General features: G+C 40.4%; 1 protein-coding gene across 4 annotated transcripts; it reads right to left on the reverse strand.

The window, feature by feature from the left end:
* Positions 1–205: 205 nt before the first annotated feature.
* hgfac (HGF activator) lies at positions 206–16,991 on the reverse strand. 4 transcript variants are annotated; one of them, XM_004571201.3, is made up of 14 exons: positions 16,377–16,988; positions 16,219–16,270; positions 15,749–15,842; positions 12,640–12,713; positions 12,388–12,531; positions 10,509–10,640; positions 8,353–8,463; positions 7,697–7,871; positions 6,866–6,963; positions 5,543–5,807; positions 3,473–3,612; positions 3,023–3,163; positions 2,479–2,621; positions 206–803 (listed from the first exon to the last, which is right to left on the reverse strand). In XM_004571201.3, exons 1-14 carry the CDS (start codon positions 16,437–16,439, stop codon positions 609–611), a joined length of 1,827 nt encoding a protein of 608 aa, XP_004571258.2. In that variant the 5' UTR covers positions 16,440–16,988; the 3' UTR covers positions 206–608. The 4 variants fall into 4 exon arrangements, with proteins under 4 accessions (XP_004571258.2, XP_076737935.1, XP_012780118.2 ...); XM_076881820.1 differs by having other exon boundaries at positions 10,509–10,677; XM_012924664.3 differs by lacking the exon at positions 10,509–10,640 and having other exon boundaries at positions 16,377–16,991.
* Between the last annotated feature and the right edge of the window lie 485 nt (positions 16,992–17,476).

Raw genomic sequence — 17,476 nt, forward strand, 5'->3', positions numbered from 1 at the left:
GAAAGTTTATCCACAAAACAACCTTAAAACTGAACTGTGCATATTAAAAGTACCACATCAAGTCTATACAGTCTTTTTATGTAATTGTACATATATCAGCAATAAATATATATTGTTTTTTACCCAGTTTCTGTTATTTTCTTAGAGATGTTTCACTGTTTCAAAGCTAATGTGCTTAACTAGTACAGTAAAAGGACTCAAGACCTTGAGATGAGCTATTTTTAATCCATCTATTATTTCTAAAGCCCATTTATATACTTAATTTAAAAAAAAACTAAAGAGAGAAATATCTGATGAATGAACTGAACAGCAATACATATCAAATCTCAGAAAATCCAGCCTCATGATAACAGAGAAAAGTCCACTTGGAGAAAAACATCATGGTAACCTTGAGACTGGCTTGTTTTAATTACATTCACAACATATCACAGCTCTTTAACAAAGACACTCAAAGTTTGATGTCACTGAAAGTCATTGAAGGTTTATTCAGTCTCAAAATATTTCACAGTTAAACAAATAACCTGTAAACTTCCAGAAGCTTTACAATAATAAAAAAAATTGTAAAAAAGTTCATATATAATATCTCTAAACATCTCATGCAGGAAAGGTTATTTCCAGGTAATGTCGTTTGGTGAAGGCTTGGGTTTGCGTTTGATCACTGAATCGATCCAGTCTATGTAATTCACTACTTTTGTGTAAACTCCGGGTTTATTGGAGCGGCCGCAGCCCTCCCCCCAGCTGACGATCCCGTATAAGAAGCTGACGTCATTCCTCCCACAAGCCAGCGGGCCCCCGGAGTCGCCCTGAGGAAACGCACAAGTGGATGTACACATGAATATACACGCAGATCACAGTGAAGGCACACAAACGGCTGAGTCACACACTTAAAAATGAATATATTGCTCAAAATTGCTCTCTACCTATGAGCTAAACAGTCAGTTGTCTCATTTCATTTAACAGGAAGGAGTTCAAATATTTTACACAGCAGGATGAGGGGGTAGTGTCACACCACAGACATCTCTGAATATCACTGAGACCCTCGTTGCCTTCCCCCAACATTTCACTCAGGGGAATCCCTCCTGCCATCTTAAGTGCTGTTCCATTACTGTGAAACCTCGAGCCTGGCCTCTGATGTCATCCCCAACAGAGCCAAGGCGGCGGGTTAAGTACTGTACCGTCCCAGCCACAGTGAAATAAAGACATTTGTTTTCTTCTTTCTTAAATTCACGTGTATTTAAGTTTGTGTAGTCACGCATTAAATGAGATGTTGAAAAGGTAACGTTGATTTTTTTTAAACTCTAAAATCTGTCATTGTAAAATAGATTTTTGGTTAAAATGTGATCTTCATGAAGCAAAGTAGTTCATATCTCCAACATCCAGCAGCTTCATATAAATGCAATGACCTGCAGCGGGATCACATGACTGTGCATCAAAGTTTGTTTGATGCAGCGTGTAAGAGTGTAGTTGAGAGCAGGAGCATTAACACTGTGAGTTAGAACTATTAATACAATCTAACTCTTAATTTAAATACTGTTAAATAATTAAAGAAAAAAACTAACAAAAATATACCATAAAATAAAAAAATGTAAAAAGTATGCTCAGCTTTTTGGTTCTGGCTGAGAGTAAAATAAGTGAAGCAGAATCTGAAATGAAAAAAAAAAAAATGTAATGACAGAAAAGAGATTAAATCGCAAAAAAGTTCCTGAAGTTAAAGTCCTATTGATATTCTTTATAAATAACTTGATAATAAGAGATAATATTGTCACTATTGCGCTCAATCGCCCGCTTTCCCAAGTGAATTTGCCACCCTGATAAGGATAAGCGGAAGAGAATGGATGGATGGACCTACTCCACTGATGTTTCCGAAAAGCCTTATATAGAGTTTTAAGCTTTTAACCCAGCCAACCAGCTATGAGGTGAATCATGACTATAAAGGAAAAGATACAGATAAAAAAATTAAAGGGAAATAAAAAGAAAAAAATGATTAGTTAAAACCCATAATGTTTTGCAATTCATCGAATTTACAGCAAACGACTTCTAACCTTCTAACCTTCCTTTAGATATGTCCATGGTAACCTTCATATCCAACCACGAGAGATACCGCTGTTTAAATTCAGCATTTTCTTCATGACATAGTAAATAAAACTTGTTTCCCCAAAAACAAAGTTGTTATCATATAGACCTATGGTTTCTTGTGACACATATCATCATTTCACAATGTCATAGCAGCTCTACTATGTATAGTTCTAGTATTATGGCTCATAATCAGAACGTGACTATGAGTTTTATTTCCAGGACCTCACTGCTGAGCTCTATAGTGCTGGTGAATCTGGTGTCTTAACTGCAAATAGAACATTGAGCCAGGAGCTAATTTAAAATTAAAAAAGATGTTTCTATCATGGGACTCTGTTTTAGGACATCAGCACTTCCTTGGCAGAATTACATCAAAACACGACAGTCCTCAAAATGCTTCCCTACCTGGCACGCATCAACGCAGCCGTTAATCCCTGCACAAATCATGTCACTGGTGACATGGTTGCCATACACTTCTGGCTTCTTGCAGTTATCGTGAGGAGTCAGTCTTACTCCAGCCTCCTGCAGAGTGGAGTATCCCATTCCCTCTGTCAAATAAAACACAAATGAGTCGTGTTAGATAAAAGCCCAGTAACACCGAGCTGTCACCCCATATTTTTTCCCGGTCCTTATGCTAAGCTAAGCTAGGCTAATCGTCTCCCGGCTGTGACAGATTTAGCCCTCAAGATGAAAGCAAATTATTATTTTCCAAAGTGACAAAATGTTTCTTTTATGTGCGTTAAAAATAAATCTGAAACTTTTCTCAAAGACACATAGCAGCGCAAACAATTTTGGCCCCACCCTCACGGTTTAAGCGTGTAAACAAATAAATAATTCACTGGAGGTGCACGACAAATGTGCTCCCTGTGATCAATGCACGAATGTAAATAGTTGTCATCGTGACAAAACGGAAATGACACAGCTCTGCCATGACCTCCTCATTACTCACTCTCTTGTGTATGTCCCCAGCCACTAATGGTGCAGCAGTAGTAATCGGGGAACGTCATGCTTTTGTCTGGGAGACAGATGGGCCTGATGAACGGGGTTTTCTTCACACATCGCCCGTCCTGCTTCTTCAGTTTGATTAGAACTGCCAAACAGAAATGAAATGTTATGAAACAGGAAAAGAAATGAAGCAAAGGTATGAAGCGAGTGGCTGACTTCGCCTTGGGAAAATGCCACACCCAACTGTCAATATACATATGTGTGCATCTGTGTTTGTGCGTGTTTTTATTGCGGGGGTGCAGAGGGACACAGCTGTTCAGTGAAGCACAGCTGTGCATACAGACTGGGTTCTTAAGTGGGTTTGTGTGTTTCTGAACAGGGACAAGAGGTCTTCCAGTTTATGTGAGTCACTGGCATATGTGTGCGCGTGTGTATGTATGCGTTAAATAATTACCAATGTCATGCAGTGTTGGGTTAAACACTGAGAAGTGCCTTGGAAAGATGTAGTCCTCCACTCCAAATGTCCTCGTGTTGGGACTGGTGGTATTAAAGCTATGCTGGCCCAGGACCACACGGATTTGAGATTTCAGGGGGCTGAAGAAAGACATTCTTAATTAATTCATTATAGTATACCAGTATACCAAAGTCCACACTCACAAAGCTCATCAAGTCAAAATAAACTTGAGGTAACTGGAGTACTTCACCTTGTTTTTCGTGAAATCTGGTGGGAAAATTAGAGAACCCAAAATACCTTCACAGAACATTTGTTTGAGCTTTTAGCAGCACAGTCAATCACATTTGGCCTTTAAGGGGGGTGAAAAAGGAAGCCAATGCAGAACTTCCAAATGCTGCAATTAAACGGGTGTTTTTCCTGCCATTTGGAAAGTAGTCGATGAGTATTTGTTCGAGTATTAAGTGCAAACTATGGACGAACGCATGAATCTGCTAGCAAACAAAACAATACCAAAAGTTAAAGTTATGCATTATTAAAGAGAATATAGCTTCCAGGTCTAAAAGGTGAAGCAAATGCAGACGTGCCTTAAACCAGCCCTTGCTTGGCATTATGCTTACATTGCTTGAGAGTTGCCTGCCCTTTTGGATGTGATATAACTGCATGTCACTCAGGAAAACTGTCCATTTTGCGACCACTTGGTGAGTGGTTGCTGGAGACTGCTAGCCCTCATTAGCTAAACTCAGTTGCAAAGACGATGCTGTATCAAAAAACGTGTTGGCTGCAAGCAGATTCTTTGCAGTTTGCATGAAAGACAGCATTTTGTATAATTGCTAACTGCTAGCAAAGCGGTACTTAAACTTGGAGAAAGTGCAACGCAAACCAGAAACAGTCTCCGTTTCTGGCATCGCACTTTGTAAAATCTTACTGCTGTTTGCAAAGTAGTTGGAAAGTGTTTGCAGACAAGTTGAAAACACGACCAAAGTAATAACAAAGAGGTTTTCACTAATTAATTCACATTTTATGCTGGTGACTGGCAGTTGCTAAGGATTCAGTGACTGGTCTCTAGCCCTGTTTGTCTGGGGCTTTAGCCATTACTTTTCCAGGAGCGGTAAATAGCTACAGGATGCTAACCAAGCTTACCAACCAATCATTAGCTGATAATTTAGCACAGCGTCCTACCATCCAAATGTGGTCACTCAAGATGGCAAAAAGACCATTCTTATCATGATTGTTACACCTGTAGGAACCATAGTAGCAACAATAGACAGGAAGAGAACAATGACACACAAAGGGAGTCAGACTGGTTGACCGATCTTTTAGCCATGTGGCATGCATTCTTACCACTTCGTCACTTGGGCTAAAAATCAGTCTAATTTTTATTACACTGCTTTAAAGTCTAATAATTAAAATCTAATGATTTTAATGTCACTTGTGCTGTAAAAAAAAATCCACTTAATTCTGTAATTTTCCTTCCTAAAGCACCAACTATCTATAAGATAGTTAAACCCCTGCGATGTTGATAATGCTATTTTATATTATGAATTTTAATTAATACTTTCTAATAAGAAATCCAATCATGCCCCAACTGTACTAAAACACAGTTGTAGCAGTAGACATGGGGCTTAAAAAGAAAGCCTTGCAGATACCATATATTGTATTTTCCTATATGCACTCTGCTGTGTAGGTCCAGTGCAACATTCAGTTGCTTTAGCTAAAGATTTAAACTTGTGGATGTCAGTAAACAGACATCTGTTTTACTGACATCAGAGGAAGGTGCTAACATTTGCATGTAAACATTACAACATGCATATTTAGACATGTTTGTTATATAATACAGAGAGAATATATTACTGTTTAAAATTCAAGAAATGTGACTTTTTTTGTCAAGCTTCCTATAGTCTTTCATAGACTGACTCAAAAGGGGATACGATTTCTTAAAAGACTCACACTTTCCAAGGTTAAGAGATAACACTGTGTAGAGGGGAAAAAATGGCTGGAAAAACTCATAGCGTTGCCTTTTTTCCACTAATGTGTGTAACATCCTCTGCAGCGGTAGAATTCAATACATACTTGCTGAAGAAGCAGTGGGCCGCAGACACGACCCAGCAAGAGGAGATGAGAGTGCCGCCGCAGAAGTCTGACTGTCCGATGTAAATGGCTGCCATCCATGGATGACTACCTTCCAGAGACGAAGTTCCACCCATTATCCTCCCTCTGGCTGTCGATAACCTCTTCTTGTGCTTTTTCCCGCATAAGGGTTTTTTGGCCGGCTTGGAGGGTTTGGGTTTTTCAATGGTGGGCAGGACGTTGAATGGAGTAAACCTCAGAGAAGAAGCTGAGAAAAGTTCAAACAGAGGATTATTTTCAGCTTAACTTGGACACAGCAAAATGCCACTTTCTAAAAAGAGCTAAAAGACGCTAACAGATAAGAAACTACAAATCAATCAACTAGCTTAGATTTAGACTTTTTTTTTTAAACTAGCTTCCTAAATACCTCCTCTGAATAATTTTGAATCTACTGCTGGTTGATTTCCCCCTGCAAGAAGCACAAAAAACAAAAATAGTCATTTCTATAAGGTGATGATGTTCAGTGTGGCAAAGCTTCCTCTGGCTGCAAATCATGTGTTGAGGATGATCAGGAAGAGGATTATGAATTCGGTGCATACCCCTGGCATCATGACAGACAGATAGACAGCTGTTGCAAACCCCACTCACCACATCAACATTTGGCTCCACCTGACGTGACGTGTTGATTCAGGGTGAGTAATGTCTTATTATTTCCCCCATATCTAACCTAGCCAATGTTTTTCCTTTAAAAAAAAAAAAAGCTCTTTCACTAAACCAGTCAGCTTGGCTGAATTTAACTTTCGAGAGCAGCGTGACTCAGCGGCACAGATTAGCTGCCTTCTCTGCACTTTTTTTTTGTTTTTAAATCTAAAACTGGATTTTAATTAAATGTGAAGGCATTTAATAAGCCTCCACATTCGAGAAATGTTTCTCGAATACGGAGCGTCAGTGTCAATGTCATATGAACGAGGCCGAGAGAGAGAGAAGACGCTGCTGCACTGCGTGACCTTTGTGTAAGATCATTACTTATTGCATGTTGTAATGATGGAATGAATGTTCAGAGAGTGGCAGCTAAATAAATCTGATACTCTTAACGAGGAAACAAAATTAAGCCAAGAGTTGGATATGAACATTATTACAAACGAGGGGTATTAGAATATGTACATATATAGATTTAAACGGCAGAACAGCTCAGGTGTCTGGTCAAGCTAACAGATGTATGCCTTAATCTTATGCTAAAGCATATCCACACTCCAATATAACGCCTCAATTACAACATAATTACATTCTGCACACAAACTCCTTCCCTGCGTCCTGCTTACTCACACGCAGCCATTACACAGGAGGGGACGTCACAGTACTCCCAGGAGATGGCGTTGTCTTTTATTGTGTAACACCAAGGCTTCTTGTCCTCGTCTGGGTTCCTACACACAGAGATACACAACGGACAGAGTGTGTGCGTGCTTCTGTGCGTGTAGCCTCGCTGCTTCCTATCTTTATATATTGCTTCATTAGCTGAATGTCTCACAGGGGCTCCATTGCCATTCAAATCCACACACTCACACGCAGATAATTCGCTTTCTTTCTACATTCGTTTCACGTTTTAACAACCAGGATTCAGGTTTTAGTTTTAAAGCTGCAATATGCAATCTTACCAATAATTAATGATCTATCCGAGCCTGGGTGTAAGTCTAAGTCCCATTGTTTGCTTTGGCCTGGGAAAATTTGGGAAACGTGCCATTTGCTGTCAGTATGTCTTCCTGCTCATGAGAAGTCATAGTAAGAAATCAGCTGATGGAAGAAGGCAGGAAGGGTGAATGTGCCAGAGATAAGCCTTTTGGCATGATGGTTTCAGGGTTTCCCCCTCAGTAGCTATGTGCTCGTAAGTCACACGAATGACAAGAGTTGACACATGGAATTGACAGATAAGGAGCATACGGCTTTTGCTAGCTCAGGGTAAAAAAAAAGTTGGATACTGCAGCTTTAAAACAGAAATTATGTGCAAACTGTATAGAAATGTGGCCTCCCAGATAAGACTGTTTGCAGCACAGCAAGCGACAAAGGCTTTAATATCTCATTTTGATTAACTGTTGGAGAAACAACTACTAGAAAATCTACCATAGCTGCTATTAAGGCAGGATGATTTAGCACACACACCTGCAGTAGGCATGCTCCCCAAGGCCTTTAACAGGTGATGCAATCACTGTGCCCACATGGAGCTCATCAAACAGCAGGTCTGAGTTCCACGGCAGACACTGGGCGCCGGACACGGTGGTGCCCACCAGGCCTCTGTAACCTGTGCCCCTGCTGCTATAGCACTCTGGCTCTGGCTCTGCTCACACAAGCCACAGAGAGAGAGAGAGAGAGAGAGACATGGAAATAATCCCAGCCGTGACCACAGTAAAACACAGGTATGTAAACAATATGAAAGCGATCACACAAACTCCCGATGCAGCAGATATGTGTGTGCGATGACACGTTTTAAAACCTCTCTCTGAACGCGTCAATGACAGCTGGCTACAAGCTCACCAGCACGCCCTCACCTGTGACCATTAATCAAACTATTGTCATCCACACATGCACGAGCATGCGTCTGTGCATACGTGACACAATGAGGATTCCATACATCTGCTCTCGTATATGACAAAGACTCTGGCTCTATGCAGACTGCAGTGACTAGAAATTCTGCCCTCTGCTATTTTTAGCCCAATACAAACATCATTTCATGTCAACTGTGCTTTCTGCTCAGAGCAAATTTTGCATTTCCATTTGAATGAGGAAAACGGGAACGTAGCACTCAGCGTATGACTTACCGAGACTACAGTGAGGTCCACTGTAGCCATGCCTGCAGTTACACACTTCCTTTCCGGTGGATACGATCAGTCGACACGTTCCGTCGTTCTGACATGGGTTTGTACGGCACACTGGACACATCAAGACACACACTGTCACATCCTAATGCCATTCTCTTTAAAATGCTTGTTTTTCAGCAAAACTTTATTAACATTTAGCTTGTTTAACGGACCCATTATGATAGTCGCTATGCACAGTTTAAAAGTATTGTATTCTGGTTATATTTCTATAAAATAAAATGGTTGCCGAGCACCTAGGTCATTTTGCTGGGAAATTGCAACTATTAAAATTGCCATTCCTACATTACTGTCTTTGGAGGAATTTCTGTTTCAAATCTATGAGATTCTGAATTCTGAATGTAAGCAGTTAATGTAGAGTCCTGAAGTAGAATTCCTATAGATGCCAACAAAATTGTAGCAAATGACCAGACATTTGCAATTTTTACACTTTGGAACAACCGGTCTGAACTAAACCAAGGAAACCACCAGTTGCTAAGGTAAAAAGTGTATTGCCTGACTGACCTGTTGCTTGCTGTTGATGCATTAAAGCTTCCTTGTGATTCTTTTTGGACACTAGCAATTTGCTGTTGTCACAAGTAATTTGTGTGGTAGCCACAGACTCATCTGCAAACACTCACCAGCTAGTTGCGAAGTGTTAGTAAAACAGAGAACGTAAGTTGTACAACTTTTACTTTGAAGACGTGTGCGACTGGGGCATTAAGGGAACTTTATGCTGATTGGCTGCCCCTCATAACGAGAAAGCTTAAACAGCACTTAGGTGGTTGCTGCTGTTTTGTGTATGAGGTTATGAATTATATATGTATATAATATATATGTATTATGTATGTACTATATGTATTAAATCATGCATGACCACGTCTGAAAAGAAAAACTGTGTGAAACTGAGCATTTACAGCAGTATGAAGCCTGAGCTTTTGGCTCACAGGGATTAGTCTGACATACACTGACCTCGCTATTTAAAACTTCTGTATTGTGGCATCAATCATTGGAAATCACTGTAATAGTACATTTATAACAGACAATAATTCAACAATAATTAGCATTGCTACACCATCATGGTTTTTCCCACGCAGGTTTTAAATGTAATTTTTAATATTTTTAGATTACCAAAAGAAAACTGCAAAAGAAACCTCTGAGTATTTTAACCTGACTCTACAGTTCCGCTCAGGTGGACTTACTAACATCTTCCGGTCTCATTTTTTTGGCTTTGGTTCGCTCTCACCCATGCATCTGTGTTCTTATGTACATGTAATATATCTGGGTCTGAGCAGCCTCTTGTGAAATAATATAACATACAGAAAATATGCTGGGGATCAGAGATGCCATGAGTTTATTGGGTTTTACTGAAAGTGAGCAGTCCTGATGTGCTTTGAAGAAAAACAATGTAAAGCACATTAAGGGTCAGGTTCAAGCTAGAAAACTTTTTTTTTTTTTAGTTTTGCGACTCCTGTAAGCTGAGCCCCTATCATCATGACAAAAGCAGTTTCAGCTGAAGAAGCATGAAAATACCTCTCTGATTGTATCTCCTTTATGCCAGGGGAATCTGCTAAACGCCCGTGAACATTGAGATGAAAGCACCCTATGGACCCATGGGGTGTGTCCTAAAACACCATTCCTGAGTCACAGTGAGTCATATAATCTGCCTTTTCTTCAATGCAAAGTTACTCTTGTAACTATGGAGCTGTGATCAAAGAAAGGGTAGGGCACGTCTTTCAAACCCCCTCTTATGAGAGTGAAAAAAAAAACATTTCTTCAGGCTAGGAGGAGATCTGATACTTTTTTGGAGGCCTGAGATCAAGTTGTATACTATTTTTTTTAAAATTATATGAGTTGCTAAGGTTGCTAGGTTTTTATCTTTATGTTTATTTAATGTAAAAACAAACAAACCCCAAAACATTCCAACATGTAGCAATATTTCGTTTGTCATTCGCCGATTTGAGCATCAATTCAAGCAGCTGTCAAAGCAAATAGCGCTGAAGTCATTGCAGCCTATTGAGTTTTGCTCTCATCACCCCAAAAATAGCAAAAAAATGGCCAAGAAAAAAAAAACTGGACACATTCAGAGCAGAACAACAAAAGCAGAAAGCATGTCTTACTCGTGTAGTGGACTCTCTCACACTTGATTTCCCCTGCCACACATGTGCACTGTTCCACATTACGGAGGTGAATTCGTCCCCAAGACTCTCCGATGTCATAATAGCGCAGGTGTACGGTTTCGTAGCACTTCTCTGAAAAAGCCGACACAACACATGAAAGGCGTCGGGGCTGAAATGGGAGAGCAGATTGAAGAGCTCAATGGAGCGTACGGAGCAAATCTCCGATGGCTGAGCTGCTGCGACGGATCCATTTTTCTGTGTTTTTCCATCTTCTTTCACTGCTTTGCTTTCAGCTGAAAAGTGAAACCTGTTTACAGGTAACTCATAACTGATTTGCCATTATTTTGGCCTGAAGGCAAGCACGCGAAATTTCAGCAGCATTTTAACGGAAAACACAGATTAAATGAAACTGGCATGTCATTTCAATGTTATACACGTCACGTTATTGTGAAGCGTATGCCGCATTTATAGGACTGTGGCGAACATAAGACTGCCACTCAGATCTTTCAATCACATCTCAGTGTCTATATCAGCAAATAGAGATTGCTCAGTTGTCATCTTAATAGCATCAGGTCACGTCTGTCAGTGGCGTGTGAGGCTATAGCTGAATGCAGTTAAACCAGTTTAAAGTCAATTAAACAAACTACATTTGCTGCTAAAAAAGAGCGAAATCACTGTGTCACTGCTGGTCTGTAACCAGTTCTGCCTTAACTCCTTCAGGATATGAAGCTCCTGCCCAGATAAGTTTGGGAACCAATAATTACAAAAATTGATAATCACAGCTTGCCAGTCATTGGAGAATTTATTGCATCAGACATCAGTGATTCCACCTTTGGGCACGGCAACTTTGTGGTGCTTTGCTAGTGGCAGCTTTTTGGCATCGGCCACAATCTTTTTTTATTGTAAATGTGTAAATCTCTGGAACTAACAGATGGGGTGGTGCTACTGGCAGCGGCAGAACAGGGTTACATGAGGTGGGGTTGAAAGCCACGCAGACTCTTAACTACTGTGATAATCAAGAGTGAACTTAGACTGTCATGCTTTTGTTTGTTTTCACGGTTTGTTTCCTTTTTTTAATCAACCTTTATTTATGCAGGAAATTAAGATCAAAAGTCTCTTTTGCGAGTGTATTTTGGGACCATACAGGCAGCCTTATAACCTAGCATGTTCTTTGACTCCCATAGAAAACCTTGTGCAAGCACAGCGAGTCCAGATTATAATGTAAATTTTCTATCTATGAAAAATCTCCAAATTTAGTTGTTCACAGCTGGGAAAAGGTAAGCTCACAAAGAACAGCGTTGGGCTCTGTGGATAAAAGTATCCTTATTCTTGTCACCAGTGAAATTTTCAAACCTCCAACAATTACTGACAGCAATTTTCCTCCTAATCAAAGCTGTAAATCAGTGTAAATAACAGCACTTACCAGTGAGCCAGTAAACTACAACGTTATTGAATGTAGCAGATGTAGCAGAAATGAAGCACGTCAAATGCCACACCAATTTAGTCATTGTATGATGAGTGGCCTCTTTGCATAATGAGCCACAATCTGCAACCTTTCTGAAAAGTCAACAGTTGAGCATTTTTAACAAATATAGCCTCTCTATGTGGCTCACTGGTCCCCAGAGAAGAAGGAGTTAACTCTTCACACTCAACTGCCTTCACTAAGCATGAATTTGATTACAGAGTTTTTAGCTGGCATGCTTTTGATTTTGGTTTACATCTGTGGACAACAGATGAATGACAATGGGCTGCCTAATGTGCACTTTGATGTGAATATGTTCAGGGAACAGACAAAAAAAAGACAGTCTGACAAAACCAAATATGAATGGATGACAAGCACTATACCTTTAATTCATAGAATATTAATAAAGGTGCCTACTTTGTTCACATATTCTCCCAGAGAAGCTCTCAGGGCAGGAGCATTCGAATGTGCGTCTGTGTGGGATCGCTGTGCAGACGCCTCCATTCTGACACGGGTTCGCCTGACACGGATCTGTGATTCTGCGTGAAGTGTGGACAAAAACTGAAATCAAAACATCAAAACATAATCAGCAGGAGAACAACCGCAACACTGTAGTTTCTAATTAAACAGCAGTGGAAATTCAATCTGCAGCTGGTTTGGTGAGCTAACCATTTGGATGGCTTCTCTCTGGTGCGCAGAAACCCCACTTCCTGTCCCGATCAAAATTGTGTGTAAGAGAGCACCTGGGACAAAGGAAACAGGAAGAGAGTCACCTGCAAGTCAGCAAATGCAGCAAATATGCCAAAAACAGAGTCTGCACAATTCTAACAAGCTTGAAAGTTAATATTTGGTATGATCACCTTTATTCTTCAACATAACCTGAACTCTCTTAAGCAAGTTTCTGTAATTTCTTTAAGTATGGTTGGATGTTTTTGTTCTGAATTTGTATAAAGGAGTATATAGGACCACTCTTTTTTTTCATGTAAAAATAAATAAATAAATAATAAATAAATCATCAAACGTCTTTTTCACAAATCACACCCTGATTACAACCTTAGTAAGCATATCCTGACTAAGCGTGTAAGTTAGCGTGCCCGCTGACGGTTAGTCATGCTATACTGTTGGAGTTGGGCATATAGATATTGTGACATAAAATTGCGTAAACCATGTGCAGAGGATTTTACCCAACCCTTAATCAAACCCACAAGTACTGACACCCTGCTCCAGAACGCTGCATCTTCTGCCAACACACGCTAACTAACTCTGTCAATCATCCACTAATCTAACCTGCGTAACATTAACATACCTCTTCTCCACTCACTGTAACTACAACACTCAATGACAAACCCATTCTGACGGTGAGCTGATGAGCACATCACAAAAACAAGCAGGGTCAAACCGCCGCAACTTTACATGTAGGTGGACCAGAAAATATTGGCCCATGTATAATTGCATAAACGTTGCTCCACCTTACTGGCATCCACCCTTTCTGCATCATTTCCAAGTAGTGAAGACTGAAACCCTGCCAGCGTGTCTCCTGTTGTTTTGGGTTTTTTTTCCAATATCATAAAAAGATGATTGTTGCTGTGTCACAATCTGAAGCGATTAAAAAAAACCAAATTACACCATGATGGTTTTACTGAGGCAGCTGTTTATGCACCCTCGGGATAAATGCTGTGAAACGGCTAAACTTCAGCTATAGTTGCAGTTTCACAGAGTACCTCTGCATTTTATCTTCACAGTTATTAATGATAACACTGTATTATGATAAAAATCATCACAGGCCCCAGCAGCAATTGAGCAATGAGCATTTTATTAAAGCTTTTTCGCTCATTACCTCATTAAAATTTGTGATCAGATGGCACTGTCGCATAAATCCCTCATCCCCGCGAGCTGTAATTAGGTGTGACTACACACCCCAAACACACTGCATCAGTGTACAAATCATTGCTATTACAGCAGTGATGGAAAACACCAGTGTGTTTGTTCTTTTAAGGGCATGCAAAAAGCCAGGAACTATCAACCAATTAGAAATAAGAACACTAACTCGACATTTCTCCCTTGAGAAGAAAGCTGCACTTTGTATCTTCCAGCCCCACAAAGGTTGACTGTTTCCAGTGCTTTCTTTTAAAGTTATAAAATTCAAAAGTCTGATATAAATATATTGCCTTTTATTTTTTACACAGACATATTCTGTATATATATATTCCAGTGATACTGTAATCCACTGTAAGACAGTCATCTATGACACCGTATCTGTGTGACTTAACAAGAAGAACTATACTTAAAGAAGTAAAGAGTTTGTTCTTCTTCAGTGTCAGCTCATTAAGCTCATTTTAAGCTCTTCAGTTGATAACTGCCACCACAAAGACTGAAGTAGTGTCTGCTATAATGAATACATATATTGATATCTGAAACCAGTACATCAATAAATGTACTACAAGAAAACGGTATACGATATATGAAAATATCGATATTTTGCCCCACCTCACATGGTAGCAGCTCAATGCATTTAAACATGTTCAAACCGAGCATCGGGAGAAGGTGATTTAAGTGACTTTGAATGTGGCATGGTATTGATGCCAGACCAGCTGGCTCGAGTATTTCAGAAACTGCTGATCTACTGGGAATATCCCAGCACAACAATCTCTGGGGATTACAAAGAATGGCCTGAAAAACAGAAAATATCCACTGAGTGGCAGTTCTCTGTGTGAAAATGTGTTGTTGATAACAGAGATCAGAGGAGAATGGCCAGACTGCTTTGAACGCATAACACGTCAAACCTTGAAGCAGATGGAAAACAACAAGAGAAAAAAAACACATGATCCTGTCAGCTAAAAACAGGGAACTTGGGCTACAATTTACAAACGCCTGCCAACAGAAGATAAATGCTGTCTGGTCTAATGAGTAGGCTCAGAATTTGGTGTAGAAAACATGAATGCATGAATCTGTGCCTCGAGTCCATGATTCAGGCTGATGGTGGTGGCGGTGTAATGTTGTGACCGGATATTTTCTTTGGGTCCTTTAGTACTAAATGAGCATCATTTAAGCACCACAGAGATTTGCATCATGAATGTGTAGCTAACTGTCTGACCTGTGTGTATACAGTAAGTTTGAGATTGAAAAGGGAAGATTATGGCTCATTGTTTCTTAACTATCAAGCAATCAAAACACACAGCCTGACTCCGCTCCATCAGTCACGATGCTATTCTGCTACATGTGCCTTGACCGTGCTAAGGGTATTGTCAAGTCAAGGCTAGTTGCTTTTATTTAATTAGCACATTTAAAAGCAGCGGGAGCTGCTTTCAAGTCGCTGTGGTAGAATAAAATATACAGTGACAACACTAAGTGGGAAGTGACAAAGGCAATGATAAACACGCATCATCAAGACAGCAAAAAAATAAAAGATGTATTAAGAAAATAAGTTCAATACAAACCATGCAATCAAATAATCTGTAAATTATCCAAAGATGATTTTTTTACATTTTGTGGAATAAAAGTTTCAAATCATGCGTATCAAACAACGTGTGTGTGTGTGTGTGTGTGTGTGTGTGTGTGTGTGTGTGTGTGTGTGTGTGTGTGTGTGTGTGTGTGTGTGTGTGTAAGAGCGAGAGAGAGAGAGAGAGAGAGAGAGAGAAGAGAGAGATCTGTCAGTGTGTGTCAGAGGACTGACACTTCTGTCAGAAGTGTGTTTTGACTTGACTACACACACATTACAGACTGTTTGTGCAACCAAAACAGTAGATCCAGACAGACAGGCTGGCTAATAAGGACTCACCATGGTCTTGAGGAGAGGACAGTGATGCAGTGATGATGAATCCTTCCACCCTGACGAAAAGGGAATTTACATTCTTTGCCCGTGGTGGTAACAACTGCAGAGGACGTAAAGGGGAAAATACAAAACATTAGCAGCAGAAACTGTCTTGGAAACCCCGACCCACCCACTCTTCCGCTGGTTTCCACACACAAAGACCCCTTTCACTTCAAATGAATGTACAAAAATCCATAAGCAAGCTACACCCCCTCCCCTACAGGTAACACCTATGCAAACATCAGCTCACTCAGGACTTAAGAGTGCGTGCTGCACTCTTAAGTCCTGAGTGAGCTGACTCACTAAGTAAAATAATAATAATAATAATAATAATAATAATAATAATAATAATAATAATAATAATAATATAGGAAAAATGATTTTAAGACCAGAGTAAAAACAAACAAACAAACAAACAATAACAAAAAGAAACTCGCCTGTATGGCTCTCCCTCACCGCCTCTGCTTCATATGTAGGTGCTAATGTGTGCTGAAATCAAGGGAGAGACATTATTTCACTCCTTTCACGCTCTCAAAAACACGCAATAACAATAAGCACAGACTCACTTGAGTAGAGAAGTGTGGCTAAAACTTACCACTCCTGCGAAAACGCACGAGAGAAAAAGCATCACGGCGTGTGCCATCGCGAAAGTTTGCATCTGATGTTTCCCTGGTGTCCCGAGAAGCTTATTTCCCGTGTGCCTGTCACGTAATATCTGTCAGTGTCAGAGTCCTCAGCCCGTTTTTGGTCATAGGAAACGTGGGAAATCCTGCAAGTATTATCCTGTCCCTCACAAGTTGAAGCTGTATTGAGTAAACCCGTTGCGTCATTAGGCTTGTCTGACGCTGAGGCATCCTGTATCCCGGCTGGTGTTCCCCCAGCTCCCCCTCTGCGCTCGCCCACGGTTTATCATTACGACTTATCGACTCACGAAAGAAACAAGAAGTTTCTTGAGGCAGAGGCAGGCAGAGAGGTAATACCGCTCAATCCTTACCCCTTTTAGGTTTAACACTGCTTTCTCCTAAAGTCGCCCAATTTTAGCTTTTCTTTCACCTGTGGTGTAGGTGTGCGTCGTTTCTGTACTTAACAGAGATTTTGCTTCATATCGACGCGAGATATGACAGCATCACACGGTACCTGCAGGTTTTCGGTTGCACATCCGCGATGCCAATCTTCCGTGCTACCACAATAGAGAACAAAGATGCACTATTGGATTGAGATCTGATGACTGTGGAGGCCATTTGAGTTAGTGAACTCATCGTCATGTTTAAAAAAACAGTTTGAGATGATCTGAACTTTGTGACACGACACATTATCAGCCAATAGAAGATGGGCATACTGTGGTCATAGAGAGCAACAATACTCAGGTAGGCTGTGGTGTCTCAATGGTGCTCACTAAGCGGTGCAGTCTGTACCGCTGATACAATTCGGGATTGATTTCATGTTTACGCCAGATACGGATCCTACCAACTGAATGTCGCAGCAGAAACGGAGACTCATCAGACGAGACAACATGTTTCCAATCTTCTGTTGTCCCAATAGTTGTGGTGAGATATTGTTTGCAGTATCACTTTCCTGTTGGCAGTTCCTTAGTTGACAGGAGTGGCATCCAGTGCGGTCTTCTGCTGCTATAGGCCATCTGCTTCAAGGCTGGAAGTGTTGTTGAAGATGCTCTTCTGCATACCTTGGTTGTAA

This window comes from Maylandia zebra, linkage group LG3 (assembly GCF_041146795.1).
Source record: "Maylandia zebra isolate NMK-2024a linkage group LG3, Mzebra_GT3a, whole genome shotgun sequence".
NCBI classification, from domain to species: domain Eukaryota; kingdom Metazoa; phylum Chordata; class Actinopteri; order Cichliformes; family Cichlidae; genus Maylandia; species Maylandia zebra.